Source organism: Ictidomys tridecemlineatus, chromosome 1 (genome assembly GCF_052094955.1).
Source record: "Ictidomys tridecemlineatus isolate mIctTri1 chromosome 1, mIctTri1.hap1, whole genome shotgun sequence".
Classification (NCBI taxonomy): Eukaryota; Metazoa; Chordata; class Mammalia; order Rodentia; family Sciuridae; genus Ictidomys; species Ictidomys tridecemlineatus.
Window position 1 is genome coordinate 21,216,912 of NC_135477.1, and position 16,263 is coordinate 21,233,174.

The following is a 16,263-nucleotide window of genomic DNA, read 5'->3' on the forward strand; positions in this document are numbered from 1 at the left end:
TGTAAATGAATAACTTCTGTTGTTAAAACATAGCATCACTGTCCTTCCCTCAAATCTGATATATCACCAGGGGCATGGAGAGTAAAAGCCTATTGACTTCCGGGAATCCCCAACATGGTAGTTTAAAATCAAAGAAGCTTGTGTGGACCCATAGCTGGGAGATTTGGAAGAAAGACATTTTGCATTGCTTGGTCACAGCCATCATGCAGATCACGGCTGACAGTGGCCTCCAGTAGCATACAGCCAATCTGGAAGGAAAAGCTCTACTCTGAATCCAAATTGGCCATCTATCCCCTCCCTCTGCTCTTCCGAATGAGTATGTTCATGGCTCAGGCTCCTTTGAGCACTAAGGATAAAATGCAGTGTCTAATTTGTCCTGTCCCCACAGAAAATGGGAGCTGATGTACAAATGAATGGATTATTGGGTCCAGGTGTGTTTTATTGTATAAAGCAATGAGATGCTCCATAACAATCCCATTAGACCTTCAAAAAGAAGGAGAAGTGATCTGTGGCAAAGGCCCATATATTTCCTGGCCTTCATTAGATCCGAAGCTTATGGGACTTTAAAGGAAGGAAGCTCGTTGCTGACCAAAGGAATTGAGACAAACCAGCGCATTCATGCTCAAATCTTCTTTAATCACCTATTGCCATTTGTCAACTCTTAAAAACCAGAGTTACCCAGAACCGTGTTTTTAATATATATATATATATAATGGTAAAGAATAACCAAGGAGCGAGCTGGGTAAATTTTAATGTTGCCATTACCATTAAGAGCATGTGGTCCCCTAGATCAGAGAGACAGAGTGACAATCTTCCTTCGCTTGACTTACTGGGGGCTCATTCTGAGCTACTCAAGTGAGATAAATGAGGCAATACATATGAAAGTGCTTGGAGCATTTTGGAGGACAGATACTCTATAAAAGCAAGGTAATATTATTATTAGTATGGATCTGGTTGTCTCCATGGTGGAAGATCGATGTGTACCAGGGTGTAGGGGGGCATGGAGGCTATTTGATTCGCAACAGAAGACCCAGATGGGAACCTGGATCTGTTACTAACTTGCTTTGAAACCTTGGGTGGCTGATTTGTCAATTTTTCTTTTCTTCATTTTTTTTTAAATAAGGCGCTTAGATTTAAAATATTATTTTCTCAAATGTGTTACTCAGAATGAAATGTCCTCAGTGATGTTCTGCAAAAATTTGGTCCTATGATAATATAAATTTAAAGGAATAGACTTCATTATATGTTCCTTCCCTAGAGACTAACAGGAGCTCACTGGTATGCTGAAGAACCTTGAATGTACTCTCAGCAAGAAAGATCTTTAATTCAGCATTAATTCAGAATTTTACCAAAGAGTCCCTACTTTCCTTTTTACATCTTATTAAAAACCAACGATGCTGTTTTCCTACAGATCAGTTATTAAAAATGTTTTAATAGAAAAGGTATAAGATCCTGTGTTAGTCTAAAATCATGTGACTCAGTGAAAAAGAAAGAACACATTTTCCTGAAGACAAGGAAGATTTAGGCAAGATGGAAAAAGAAAGGTGACATTTAAATATGTTTGGCTTTTTAATTGAAACATTTAAGACCAACATCGTTTTTAAAAAGGCTGTTCAATGTAATTAGAGTGTATGAAGAGAAAGAGAGATGTTCTCAGCCAATGTCTAGAGATGAAAATTTTAATCTACTATCATTATGTGACAGATTCTCTTAAGTGACCTGGAACTTGATGCATCTGTGCTTCAGTTTCAAATCTACAAAACAAGCATCTCTGCAAGGTGGGATTGTATAGATGATCTGCTTTTGTTCCCCAATCAAAGATGACTTAATATCTATAGCAAGGCTCATAGAAATTCTCCTGTGCAAATATTCACTCCAAAGGCACAGACATATAGATATACTAGGACCAGTTTACTCTTGAAATAGAGTAATTTGAATTCGGGGATTATATTATATGGTTGAAGGAAGGAAACATGAACTGGGAGTAGTTTTTTGACAATTTTACATGCCAGGGTAAGGACTCTGGTCTTAGCCTTATAGAGAATGAGGAGCTATTTGCACAGCTAATTTTATTAGAAAGAAAGAAAACATTTGGATGAACCACCTTTATTGAGAGCATTAGTGAAGACAAAATAGAAAAGCCAACTCACCTTGCCTGATCAACAAGGGGGATATAAGTGGTCCCTTAACTGAAAATAGCTACCATTTATAGAACATATGCTAAGTACTGGGCACTATTATAAGTGTATTAACACTTAATAACTATTTTTATCTTCACAATGCAATGGGATGCCTGCTATTTTTATCTCTATTTTGCAGGTGAAAATTCTGAGCACAGAGTTCCACCTGCATTGGCTGAATTAAAGAGCCAAGATGTGAATTCCAGTTACAAGGGCTGGGGTGATAGCTCAGTGGTACAGCACTTGCCTAGCATGCCTGAGGCCCAGGGACCCAGCTTTGCAGGAAAGAAAAGAAAAATAACTTGAGGGACAATGAAAAATTTAGTATAGAGGTGAAGGAGAACTTTCCAGCACTAGGATTGTTACTAAGGAATGATAGCCAGATATCTTGAAGTGTCTGAGGACAGAGCCAGGTCCATTTCTGAAGATTTGAAAGAGAACATAAAGGCCAAGAATCTTTCCACATTTTTCTTCTACCCTTGTGATATGTATAGCTTCGTATTTGGAAACTTTTTTTTCCCTTTGTTTTTATTTTTAATTTTTGGAAGTTGTATTGTGTCTACTGATTTGGGAAAAATAAAAGGCAGCTGAGAGCATGTGAACAGGTATCCCCTAAAAGAGACAGGGACCCTTGGTTGGGGATGGCAAGCTCTTGTCTGTGTTAGAATCCACTTCTCCAGGGTTTTGAACAAGGGGAAAGGGTTTGGAATTTCACCCAGATGCTGCTGCCCCCTGCTTATTATTAAAGGATCTTATTAAGATGCATATTTTGATTTCATAAATGGGCCCTGAAGTTCTGTGTATCTAACAAGCTTGCAGATGGCATCCATTTTCTTAGTCTGTGGACCATGGTAAGAGATGAAGGGTTTTCTCTTTTCTCTCTGTTCCTGCAGACTTTCCTCATATTTGCCTCACATAAGCTTTACCATGTTTAAACTTGACAAATACATCAGAATGATTGGTTCTCCATAGTCATATATATTTAAGACAGTATTCTTCAAATTCTCTAATGAGGACATTAAATTATAACTGAGTCACTAAGCATCTCTCTTATTTTTTCTCATGATCTTACTGCCTGACCTCTCACATGATGAAGAAAATATATGATTAACCCTTATCTAATTATTATTTTTATATATGCAAATGGATGCTCTCTGTCTTTCATCAAAATGCTGATTCTGATATACTTAAGTAGATCCCAAGCTTATTAGATGCACGCCAGTTAACGCATAAAACTCTTCTTCCCTCTTCACTTCCTGTATCTTCCTGCAGGATATGCATGTCATTAGCACAGATGAGAACCAAGTGTTTGCAGCAGTCCAAGAATGGAACCAGAATGATACCTACAACCTCTACATCTCAGACACCCGAGGTGTCTACTTCACATTGGCCTTGGAGAATGTCCAGAGCAGCAGAGGTCCTGAGGGTAACGTCATGATTGACCTCTATGAGGTATGTCACCAGGTACATGTGGTCGCTGAGCTATAGCAGTGACTGGACTGGCAAGGAAGAGCCAGCACCAGCCGTTGGGTCATTTTATTACTGTTTCCATGTGCAGTCTCATTGCACTTGGGAGTTGAAGGGATTTATGGAATGTTTTTGTTAGTTAATTTGCAATCCACAGAACTCTCTGGGAGGCATTCTCTTTGACCAAGTCTGCAAGATGTGAAGGCCCAGAGAGGACTTGGAGAGTGTCTGGGTAGACAGACAATGAAAGTGTTTACATAAGTGTGTTCCACACATGGCATTTGAAAATAGTTTGACGAGGCCGAAAGGGTGCTTCGAGAAGAACCAGTGGGCAGAACTCCTTTATCTCTCTCTGAAGAGTGAAAGGGACAGGGACATCTTGGCATGACATCAGAGCACACTTTTTAACTCAGTGACTTCCCCTAGCTAATGATCTTCCTCTTCCTGGACCAGAATGTGAGATAAGATTAAGAGGTTTTTTCCCTCCAAAATCTGGGAAAAGTAATTTAACAAACCACAACAAAACCAGAGCTTTCTGGATTCCCCAAGGGAACTAAGGCTCTTCATTCCTCAAAATAATACAAATTCAAAATAAATTCATACATTTTGGATCAACCAGTTTTTATGACAAACACCAATGCTTTAATTGCCTTTTAAGGCACAGTTGGGTAGAAAGAAAGCTAGTATTTGGGGTTGTATTTTAGCCATTTGCCAGTCATATCATGCACCAAGAAGAATTTATAATGGGTTATAATGTGTCATTTTAAAAACATGCAGGATTTAGAAAATAATATCATACTTATATTCTATCTGAGAAAAAAAATCTAAAATGGATTTAAACATGTAGTATCCTAATGTCACAATAATTTGGTGGAGGGTAAATTCAGGCTTTCAAGTAGTTGTTTGTATAATAAGAAGCAAGGGAGTTATATCCAGGATGAAAAAAACCAATTTCACTTACAAAACTCAAGCCCATCATTGTAATTCCTCTTAGTGATTTCTATTTTCCTTCCCCTTCAGGAATTCGTAGAGATGTCTTCTAGGAACGAGATTTCTCTGTATGTATAAAGGCTGGTTAATAAATGGTCTGCCCAATTCATTGTCCAAGTATTTATGATGCAATTATGACAGACTAGCAAGGGACATGATTTGTGTGTATGTATTTAGAAAAAATGTACTGCAAACTTTTTTTTTTTTTAAGAGAGTGAGAGAGGAGAGAGGGAGAGAGAGAGAGAGAGAGAATTTTTAATATTTATGTCTTAGTTCTCGGTGGACACAACATCTTTGTTGGTATGTGGTGCTGAGGATCGAACCCAGGCCGCACGCATGCCAGGCGAGCGCGCTACTGCTTGAGCCAAATCCCCAGCCCCCTGTACTGCAAACTTTTCCCACTTTCTCTCTTGCCCATGTTTCAGGTAAATATAGTATCTTACATCTCTGCCTCAAACTGAACATGTATTCTGGAAAACATTTACATACTCTGGTGATTTAGTTTCAAATTCCCTTCGGATGAAATTTAATTTAGAGGATAGATTTTAGATTCAGGTTGCCTGGGTGAAAACCCTTGCTATACCATTTGTTTGTAGTTTTGAGCCAAATCTATACTCTCTCAGCCACAGTGTCCTTGTTTAAAATATGGAGATAAACACAGGACCTCCAGGATGGAATCTCTCTGAGAATGAAATGAGTTAATCCTTGTACGTGTTGAGTGCAATACCTGGAATACAGTAATGCTCAACAAAATGTAGATGACATAATTAATATGTTCCAAAGAATCTAAACATCAATATAATCTTGTACTCTTGTAGTCTTCAAATATGCTCTCATTGTTTAAATGTTCAATACATTTCCATTATTTTGGATTTCTACTTCTTCTCATATTGCAATTAGCATTATGACCATATGTCCTTTTTTTTTTTGACACAAACTAGTTGACTTCTTATAAGCAAGTATAAATTGTCACATTGCTTTCCTCCTTTTAAATGCCCTGTGGACATTTAAATTTGAAGTGTGTTTTGTTGAAATGCCACACATTCTCTTCCCTGGATCTAGCATTTACAATGGAAGTGTCTTCAGGTGTCCAGCTGTTGTGATATCACACCAGCTGCCCCAGCCTAATCACCCAAGGTGCTTTCTTGGGTCTAGTTCTGTCTTTGGTCTCTGGAGTACATTTTCTGATTTTTCAGGTAGCTTCCTGATTATTCTCTCCTCTTTTATCAAGTCCATTCAAAATAGAGTTTCCTGATACATTTTGTTTTCTGCCAGAAGTAAAGACCATTTTAATTGGTCCCTTGATAATGGGAAAGATGACAGATCTGAGCAGGAATGACTTTGCAATGTCTTGTTATTTGTGATTGTTTTCATGGATTGTTTTCTGAATTCAAATGTTGGCATGGGTATGGAATTAGAATAGGAAGCAGGGTGACCTCTGGACATGGCAAACATTCCTTTGTTAATCCTGCAGTTCCCCTTTGTGTCTCTCTTGCAGTTGACTCTCTGTAGGGAAACTGCTGCCTCTGATTATCATCACTTTGAGCAGTGGTGTGACTGTATTATGTAAAGGTGTTCTGCATCCTGGGGCCGGGAGCAAAGCATCTTTGTTTTATTAGCCTGACAGTTCACAGCAACTTGAATTGAAATTGATGTGATCAGAACGGCAGTGCCATATCTGCTGATTACCTAGATACAAAGAATATTGGCGGACACGGAGCCTGGCACAAATGTTCCCTTAAATCTGATTGTTCTGGCTAGCAGGAAGCTGAAAGCCATCCAGTATGAATTTCCCAGTAGAGTTGCAATGAATGATGAGAGCTTAGAGATAAATGAAAAGTAAGAAAATCCATACATGAGTTAATAAGGAACAGAGATGAGCATCATAAGAGATGGGGGAGACAGGGATGGAATATACGGAGTGCACATCTGCTCACATTTGGGGGTGACTAAAGAGGATGCCATTCATTGTTTATATGCTTCTGCATGCCAGTCACCTGCTGTTTCTGTACCTGCGATCTCTTGAAGCTATTTTAACAGAGGTGAACTGTTTCAGCTATGAGCGTGTAGATGGGTCCATATCTTAGGAATTACATTGTTGATGGGTCCTTATGGGAAATGCAGAAGGAAGCAAAAGTCTCATTAAAACCATTTTGTTTGCACATACGTTAGAACCTGGTTACAAATACTCCATCCTTTACTCTAGCTGCTACATGTGTATAGAGAATGAAATGGGAAAATGTTGAGGACAAAGTGTTGGGGAACAATCTCCTGTGGTTTAATTATTAAAATTCCAGAATTTTCTCTGAGTGTGAATTTGACATTGAACATGTTCCTTGTTTAAGATAGTGAAGAAATGTGAGCCAGAAAAGTTGGCTACAGAGTAAACATATTAGAAATATTTTTTGTTGTTGTAGATGAGATATAATAATAATAGCAAATATTTTGGGGTGGAAATTTTGTACAAAGCACTGTGGAAATAATCTTCCATAACTATACCATTCAATCCACATTTGAACTTTGAAATATAGAGGGACTATAATCACTCTCCTCTCATTAAGTAAATAGAGGTTGAGATAATATAACCATTTTTACAAGGATTCAAAGCTAGTTTGTGACAGAATTAGGACCTAAATCCGAGCGTCTGTAAACTCCTCACTATGAAATATTGTTTCTTCCCTGAAAGATTAGTATCTGCACTTGTTTCTGATTGCAGATGAGTAATGGCATCAAGATTGAAAGACATTACAGGGCAGGAAAATTGCATTAGACTTTGCCTAGCAGTGGAAGAAACCATACAGGAAGAAGAAAACTATCTGAGGGAATATTTAATACGAAGAGAATCAGCAGTTGATGACTCTGGACCTATACACCACCTTCAGAAGCAAGTGCCTGACTTATAAGGCAGTACTTACACACGACTCCAAATTTTTGTGTGGTGGATGCATGCATGTAATAAAAGCCTGGAAGCAAATTGTCCTAAGACATTGCTATTCCTGAATAGCTCAAAAGTTCCAATAGCACTGTATGAGTTAAATAACAGAAGACGGCATGCTTGATGGTGGCCAGAGTGAAAGGGATGTGATCAGTGTGTCTGAGACATGTGATTCCAGTATATTTGGGTGGTGTGGATGATGAAAGGGAATCTGACAGCTTTGGACAATATCCTCCCTCCTTTGGGAAGGGAATATTAATTAATGATGATGAAGAGCCCTTTGGCTTAATGGGCAATGACAGTTCACCCAAGCTGAGTGGGAAAGGTTGTGTTGGGAGTGAAGCCATCTGGCTGACAAATTCAGAATGCACAAGAATGTGGGCGAATGGATGAGCCATGGCATGCATCAGGAAAGCCATAACCAGTGAGCAGGATGCTGTGGCATCTTTAGCACATTATGCATGTCCTCACTTTAAAAGAGAAAATTCAACAGTCCCAGTACTGCTGATGTGACTTCTTGAAGAAAAACTACCTCTTACAAGTTAGGAAAGAATGCTGTCCAACTCAAGACATCCTTATTACAGGATGTAGAACAGGTTCCTGTCTCTCCAGGAGGAGAGTGTCTTTTGATCAGGGGAATAGGGGAAGAAAGAACATTTAGATCTTTTTTTTTTTTTTTTTTTTTAATCAAGTAAGTTCGCTGGTTGCAGAGGCAACCCTGACTGCTTCTGAGTACATGTCTCTTCTGGCTGAGATCTTCTCTTTAGAAGATAAAAATATTCCATCACAAAGCCCAAAGAAATGACAGTTATGAAAATGCTCTCTTTCTTGCCATACTTTTTCATCTGTTTTTAATTCTCCTCAAATTTTGACACTTAGGATTTTTGATTTAAGTTGAGAGAGTGGAAATAAATCATCTCTCAATCACCATCAGAATAGAAATAAAGAAAATACCAGCCGAAGGCTGCTCTCAACATTACCTCTACATGAGCCATTGGTGCAGGGGACAACCATCTAGAGAGTGAATCAAATAAATGAGGAAGGTATGTGAGGTTCTTCCTTTAAATCAAAGAAATCCCAACATCTAGCACATTCTCATTCTCAAAAAAAAAAAAAAGAAAGAAAAAAGAAAATCTGTTGAATAAAGGTACAGTGGCTTAGACAATCTAGGTGTTTTATCCTCAGTGCTTAAAAGAGTACATGATACATAGTAGATGCTCAGAAAATATTTACTGAATGACTGTTGAGTACATTACTGAAGTATGACTAAAGGGTATTTTCCTATTGTCATGATATCCCAATATGGTATTTCTCTCAGGATACTCAGGTAAGAGAAAAGTTTGAAAAAATAATATAGCCACAGTGTTATGAACTCTAGAGTTAGACTAAAAATGGAGTCCAGATCTCAGCTTCTCTAGCTGAATGACATTAGGCAAGTGATTGTCCACATCTGAGCCTTAGTTCAATCATCAGCACAATGAGAATAAGTGACTCTTCCACTCAGAGTGCGTCAAGAGACCCAGGAGCTCATGTTTGCAGGAACCTTTCATGAAATGTCTCATTATTTATTAGCACTCAGTAAATCTATGTTATTTTTGTAGTTGTTACATCTTCTAATGCAGAACTCTTACTACCTATCTTATGAAAACAGAATTGGGGCTCCTTGTACAAAGTGACTTTACCTTTAATAATTTTAAAGAAGCAATATGGTGAAGTGAACAGCAATCCAAAGGTTATCTTAAGGTTGGAGACTGTAATGTAAGAGTTCATAAAAGAAGATAAAGTTGAATTAACTTGTGATAAGAAGTATAAAGAGTACAAGAGAAGTCTACGGGAAGATTGTCATCCATAAGAAGATTCTACAGTTGTTGAGACCAAGATATAGCCATATCTATGCAAAACAAGTGGAAGAACAGAGAAATGTTAGAGACAATCAAGATGAAAAGAGGTTCTTATTTCTGGGAAAGGATTATAGAGCTGGATCTTGAGGTAGAGGTAGAGACACATTGAGAAGTTGTCTGAGAAATTTGGGGTTGGCCTATAAGCATGAAGAGAGCAAGAGAAAAGAAGAAACAGCACTGTAAGATGCTCATGCTCAGGTACAGTAAATGTTTGAAATGCTCTCTACTAGGTTGAGGTTTGAGCTATTGCATATTCATATTAAGAACCTAGTAAAAATGATAACCTGGCTTCTATAATATTAAAAAACAAGAAATAATTTTTCATCACCTTTGAGATTTCTCTTATCCAATTCATCCATATGAGAAGTCAAGAGAGAACAGTAGCTTCTCAAGACACCAAGCCCTCTTGGAAGTCTTTCTGCAGAATTCAGTAGCATAAAAGTTAACAGTTCTTTCCCCAAGGGAAGATGAGCTTCCACCAATGTGCTGCACCTTTTTCAAAGGAGTGTCTTTGTTGGAAATGCCGTGTCCATGTGAAGGCAGAACTTCTGCTGGGAATACTACGTTTCCCCACCCTTGCCGTCCTTCAGTTTTACTCAATTCTTTTAGTTGTAGATGGACAGAATGCCTTTATTTCATTGCTTATTTTTATGTGGTGCTTGCTGAGGATCGAACCCAGTGCCTCATGCATGCTAGGCAAGCGCTCTGCCACTGAGCTACAGCCCCATCCCCTTACTCAGTTCTTAAACATGTATGTAATGTGGGCACAGAGGGAGGTCATCTGGCAATATAAATATGTTCTTTCATCCTCAGTGGGACCCCCCACCTTACATACACCCACAAACACCCATGCATACCCACACAATTTCACATTTGGGACCCTTTTGAGATCCATAGGCCTGCAATGAGAAGGAACACAAAAGGCATTATGAGATCTTATTAAAAAAGCATTAGAAGAAAGTACCTCCTGCATAAATAAGGTTGCAGTGGGAAACACAGATGGATTGATCAAGCCCAGAGGCAGAGCAGAGTGAGTGGCACAGAACCTAGGAGCAGGGCTGACCATCTTTGCATACCAGGCTAGAGAGCAAGACAATAAAAGACATCTCAAATGGAAAAGTGTCTTGGCTGTAAGAGGGGAAATAAACAGACTCTCTCCAAATCTAGCCTCTGTTGATACACATTCCCTCTACTTTGCCAAGTTTTTATTTCTCAAGATAAACCTGAAGGCCAAGCTGCCAGAGATGAATTACAAAGCCCAACTCTCTGCTCAAGTAGCATTTGATAATGCCAAGCAGTTGGGGCCCAATAAAATCACCACTTCTGCAAATCAGATGAACCAGATCTACACATGCATAACCCTGCTCTGCTGCCCTTGGCAAAAGGAGGAGAGAGCAGGAAGGAAACTGGGCAGTGAAAATACGGGACTAGGTAACATTTTTATTTCTTATCGTAACCCTCTAGAGTACTGAGTGATTAACTAAGACAGAGTCGTTTCTCATTTCTGGTTATGGTATAGAGAGAAGACCAGCATGACTTTGTTGAAAATTCTGATATATGAAATTTCATTTTTAAAGAACAGGCAGTTTGGTCATATTTAAGTTTCTAACAGCTGCTTGAACATATGCAAAAGTAATGTGGAGTTTCCTGGTGAGCAGCCCTTATGGAGCTGGTACAGCAAATAACTAGATGTAATTTGGAACTAACATAGTGTCATTGGGAGTTTGAGTGCCCCAATAGCTCCTGCCTAACTCTTTTTTTGAGGATTGACAGTGCACAAGAAATTGTCCTAGCTGCTGTTGATTGCCCAGAATGTAGCTCGTTTTCTTAAGTAGTTCAAAGTATTCCTCTCAGCAACTCGTTTAAACCATTTATTTGTTTAACAAACTTGTAGTTCCAAAAGAGTACAAATTTAGCCCAACTCTAAATTATCCCAGATGCCAAATCAGCAGGTACAAACTAATGAAGTCTGACTGTGTCCAAAGCAAAGGCAAAGAGTGTGTCTTCTATTGATCGAAGCCCAACCTCTTTGATTTGCCACATTTGGAGCTGTAGTTACTGAAAGAATTTTGAGAGTCATACAGATTTGAGTAGGAAACCCAACGCTCTGTCATCGTAAACCATTCATTTTGTCCACACCTTAGTTTTCTCATCCACAGCGCTGGGATAAAAGTTGCTAAGACAGGTTGATAGCAAGTGTTGAAGTTTGTCTATGAAGGACTGGGGATAGTGCTTGACAGTATTGATTCAAAATATTCACTTGGTAATACAATGGTTCCAAGTTCAGTAGGTTCAGAGATGCTTACTTATCCATTTATGCCCCGTGCACCTGTCTCGGGTAACTTTTAATCTAAGTCTCCCCTCCCTCTTCCTCCAAATGTGGCTCATGAGAACTCTCTCTCTCTCGGTTATTGAGAGCATTAAGCGAGATGCTGCACATGCAGAGATGAAAAGCACAACTCAACACATTTCAGTTCTTTTCTTCACTGCTCTCCATTATTTCTGGATTGGGATTATTTTCTGCAGGGTAAAATCTATGTTTGATTAGTCCAGACCACCTGAAAATTCAGTGCACAGTGGATAACTTGTTATTGCACAATTTTGGCAATTGGTCAATTATTACCTCTTTCTTAACATATAGAAGAAAGAAAATAGTTATCTTCTCAGAGTTAAACAATTGATAAGAACTGCTAATGGTGAGAACAAAAACATTATAATGGACAGGGATCAATTAGTGATTTAGAAAAACAATGTTTTCTTAAGTTTTAAGGTTTTTCTCAAATGTACACTGCATTTGGTGAATTAAAAGAGATCTTATACAAAAAAAAATCACAACAGTTATTATATTAGAATCTTTGACTCTTCTCAGTTGCCCAAGGCTGCAGATGGCTCAGTAATTTAGTCATTAAGAGCACAAGCTCTGAAGCCATTGAGTTCTGGGTAAAAATTCTAGGTACTTACTGTGTGTCCTTAGTGTAACTTGGAAAGTCCCCGTTATCTGGATAAGCCTGAGATCTCATATGTGGAATAGAGAATAGAGTGATTTTTTTTTCCCGAGGAGGACTGTTAACAGGATTAAATGAGATACGATATTTAAGACTCTGGGTGCTAGTCTAGCATACAATAAAAGTAGCGTTTCTTAATTGAGCACTTGGAAAGTAACAGAACTGAGTGTAACCAGAGTTTATCTCCTGGCAACTAAAGGCTGTTGCCTACCTACCTTAGAGTAATAATAAGCTTCTGTCAAACTTGTATTATGATTCCCATACAACAAGGGGCTGATCTGCTGCTTTCTGTCCAACCATCTGGGGAGTCATACCTAAGCATCATCTGCCCACCTCCATTCTCACCATGTGTTTCTTCCAAGACAAATGCTCTTGGCTGAAGTTTGACAGCTTGCTTAAAAAAAAAAAAAAAAAAAACATAAACAAAGATGTCTTTTCTTCTCAAATTGATGTATTTTTCAGCCATGTCCATTTTTCCCAGGTAGCAGGGATAAAGGGAATGTTCTTGGCTAACAAGAAGATTGACAACCAAGTGAAGACCTTCATCACATACAACAAAGGCAGAGACTGGCGTTTGCTGCAGGCACCAGACACAGATCTCAGAGGGGACCCTGTGCATTGCTTGCTGGTGAGTCTTCTTGGTGGAGTAGAGCACCCCCACAGAGAAGGCCTGGAAGTGCCTTTAATAAGAGGATGAAGCTAGTTCTGGGATTTTTGTTCAGTTGATGAACAAAATGGGCAGGAAAGGGCGTGAACGCAGAGTTTGCAGAAAAGAATCGCAGGGCTGCCTTTGTGATGGGCCAAGGAGATAAGAGCATATGATCAGTCTTGTGCTCATGTCCAGGATCTTTATTTCCCCCAGTTTGTTTTGTTTGTTTGGGGGATTTTTGTTTGTTTCTTTCTTTTTGAATTGAACCTAGGGTCTCATGCATGCTAAAGTGCACCCTTCTTCTAATGGACATTTACTGCCCTATAACCAGAGTCCTGACCAGGACCCCAACTGGTGGTTTCAGGCAGAATATGATCATATTCATCTTTCATGAGGGTGTCTCATAAATATTCTTACTTTCTTGTAAAAAGTCCCATTACAGTTCTAATGAGGAATACATTTAGCTGCAAAACTGATGAAATGAATGCAGAATTGTGTGGCAGATTCCCGTGTTAATGTTTGCTTGCATTTTGAGAGAAGTTTATGCCTCAAAAAAAGGGTTAAGAATTACCAATTTAAACCCGTTTATTTTCTTTATATTATGTTCCACTCATTTGTCTTAGTCTATAAAGCTTGGGCTGAGAGAAGTGATGGCCTGTGGAAAAATATGACCCATTGTGTTTTTCTAAACAATATTTTACTGTTGAAAAACACAATCATGTTTTTTCGTGTCTGTATTGTCTATGGCTGCTTTCACTCTACAAAGGCAGAATCAAGTCGTCCTGACAGAATATGGCCAACAAAGCCTAAGATATTTACTTTATAGCCCACTGAAAAACAATTTCTGACCCCTGCTTGAACTATGCTTTTCTTTTAATTATCTTACCTTTGGGCACAGTGTAAATTTTTTATATATTTAATGATATCATGGTATCCAAGAGAAGGATCAAAGCTGGTTCTTGCCTTCAAGGAGTGTTCAGTCTACTTCTCTATTTGAGTGAGGTTAAGGTAATAAATGAAAGATCTTAGGGTCACATCTTATCACTCTTAGTAGCTCTGAGGCCTGCTCCATACTTGACGCACCAAGAGATACTCAGTGAATGTAGGAGAGAGAAAGAGATGAATTGCAGATTAAAGTCTCATGAAATTAATATGATTTGTTTCTGTAAAATAGTTCAGAAGTTATGTTTAAGTGAAGGAAAAGGAAAGGCAGTATATAAACCTCTAGGTTTATATAAGAAGACCACTTAGTTTTAGCAGGAAGGGCTTGGTGCATGGTGCGTGTATATTCAGCCTGTCATCTTCCTGCCCATCTATCCTTGTTCACACTCTGCACAAACCTGACTTTGATGTTATCCTCCCTCGGCTTTCTTCTTCCATCCTACAAAGCCTGGATGGTCACTTAGCAGGTTCATCCTGCACAGCAGTAGGTGGGTCACCCTCCTACTCGAGAAGACGCCAGCAGCTAGAGCTTGACCTTATTAGTTGCAGAAGATACCACAGTTGTCACTGTGCATCAGGGAAGCAGTCTAAAATTCAGCCTCCCACTCAGCTTCCCTCCTTATTACTGGCAACTGGGAGAAAAACAGCCATTTGTTATACTGAATGCACAAAGCCGTTGACAGACTAAGTAAATATAATAGCGATTTATTGAATGCCTATACTATGCAAGGCACAGTCACGTGGCATGAAAACAAACAAACAAACAACAGCAACAAAAACCCCAAACAAGTCCATCTTCATAGCTAAGCTATTCTAAGTTGGAATATTGTGATATTTAGTCGAAGATGCATTGAATGTTCCAGTATCTTAATACGGTCTTCCATTCCCACCAGGTACTTTGCAGAGAATGAGATGAGCCTATGAGAGAGAATAAACCACGTGACATGGTTTATAGACTCTTCAGCCTCATAAATGGGTCATTAAAAATGGCTCTTAGAAGGCTGGGGCTGTAGCTTAGTGGTAAAGTGCTTGCCTTGCATGTGTGAGGTACTGGGTTTGATCCTCAGCAGTATATAAAAATAAATAAAGATACTGTGTGTTCATCTACAACTAAAAACATATTAAAAAATAGAATGGCTCTTAGGTTTTTAGCTCAGTGGTAGAACACTTTCCTGGTATGTACAAAGCACCTCTGGGTTTTATTTTCAGCACTAAAAAAAAGAAATTAATTAATACTAGTAATAATAAAATAACAAAAGTGATTCAAAACCAACAGCAAAGTGTTCCCTGCTTCACCCCAACCCAGAATCATGAAGTCATATTGCTGTGCCTCCAAAATAAACTTACACTATTAGTTCCTTCCCTACCCCTGCTGGGACCATCCTAATCCAAGTCACAAGCATGTGTCACCAGACCCACAGTGACCCACAGTAACTTTCTATCCCCATTTCTATCTGGCAATCCATTCTCTACACAATAGACAAAGCAAACTTTTTGTTTTAAAATCAACTTTATTGAAGCAAAACAGAGAGATAAAAAGCAACTACTTTAAGGGAATATTTTGATGAAGTTTGACAAATGTATATACCTACTATCACAATCAAGGTGGGATATTTCCATCACCCTAAAAATCCATCTGGGCTCTTTTGCAATTAGAATCACACTCCCACCACTAGAAAACCGACTCGTCTTCCTTATATTAAAATAGATTTCTCTTTTCTCAAATTTTATAAAATGTTATCAACTTAAAGTTTTGAAAATCCACATCATATCTCTCATTAACTTCAGCATTCAAATGGTTTTCTAGTTCAAATTTCTTATCATGACTGACAGGTCCCATATGATCTGGCCTCTGTCTACTTCTCCCTGATCTCTAACCTCTAGCTCCACCTTCCTTACACAGAAGCCCTGGTTCAGAGGTGTGAGTTCTTTTCACACCATGAATAAATATAATGTATTCATTTATGTCTTGGAGTATTTGAATTTCTTATTATTTTTTTAAAAATGTCCTTCCATTAATTATGCTTTTTCTTGGCATTCAGGTTCTTACTTCTCAAACAGCTTTCTTGAGAATCCAGTAAAGTTATATTCATCCTAATTCTTTTTTTTCCCATGACCTCTACTCTATCTGAAATCAGCACATATATTCATTGACTTTCTCATCCACATTCTCCTGTTAACTGTGAGCTTCATG

The 16,263-nt window shown here is 38.6% G+C and overlaps 1 protein-coding gene across 10 annotated transcripts in view; it reads left to right on the forward strand.

Annotated features, from left to right (window-relative positions):
• The window catches only part of Sorcs1 (sortilin related VPS10 domain containing receptor 1), a 474,759-nt gene that overhangs the window by 365,910 nt on the left and 92,586 nt on the right, over nucleotides 1–16,263 (forward strand). For all 10 annotated transcript variants that reach the window (XM_078052770.1, XM_078052650.1, XM_078052432.1 and 7 more), the window contains exons 9-10: nucleotides 3,453–3,632; nucleotides 12,960–13,106. In XM_078052770.1, the coding sequence (XP_077908896.1) occupies nucleotides 3,453–3,632; nucleotides 12,960–13,106 (327 nt within the window). The remainder of the gene's footprint in view (nucleotides 1–3,452; nucleotides 3,633–12,959; nucleotides 13,107–16,263) is intronic.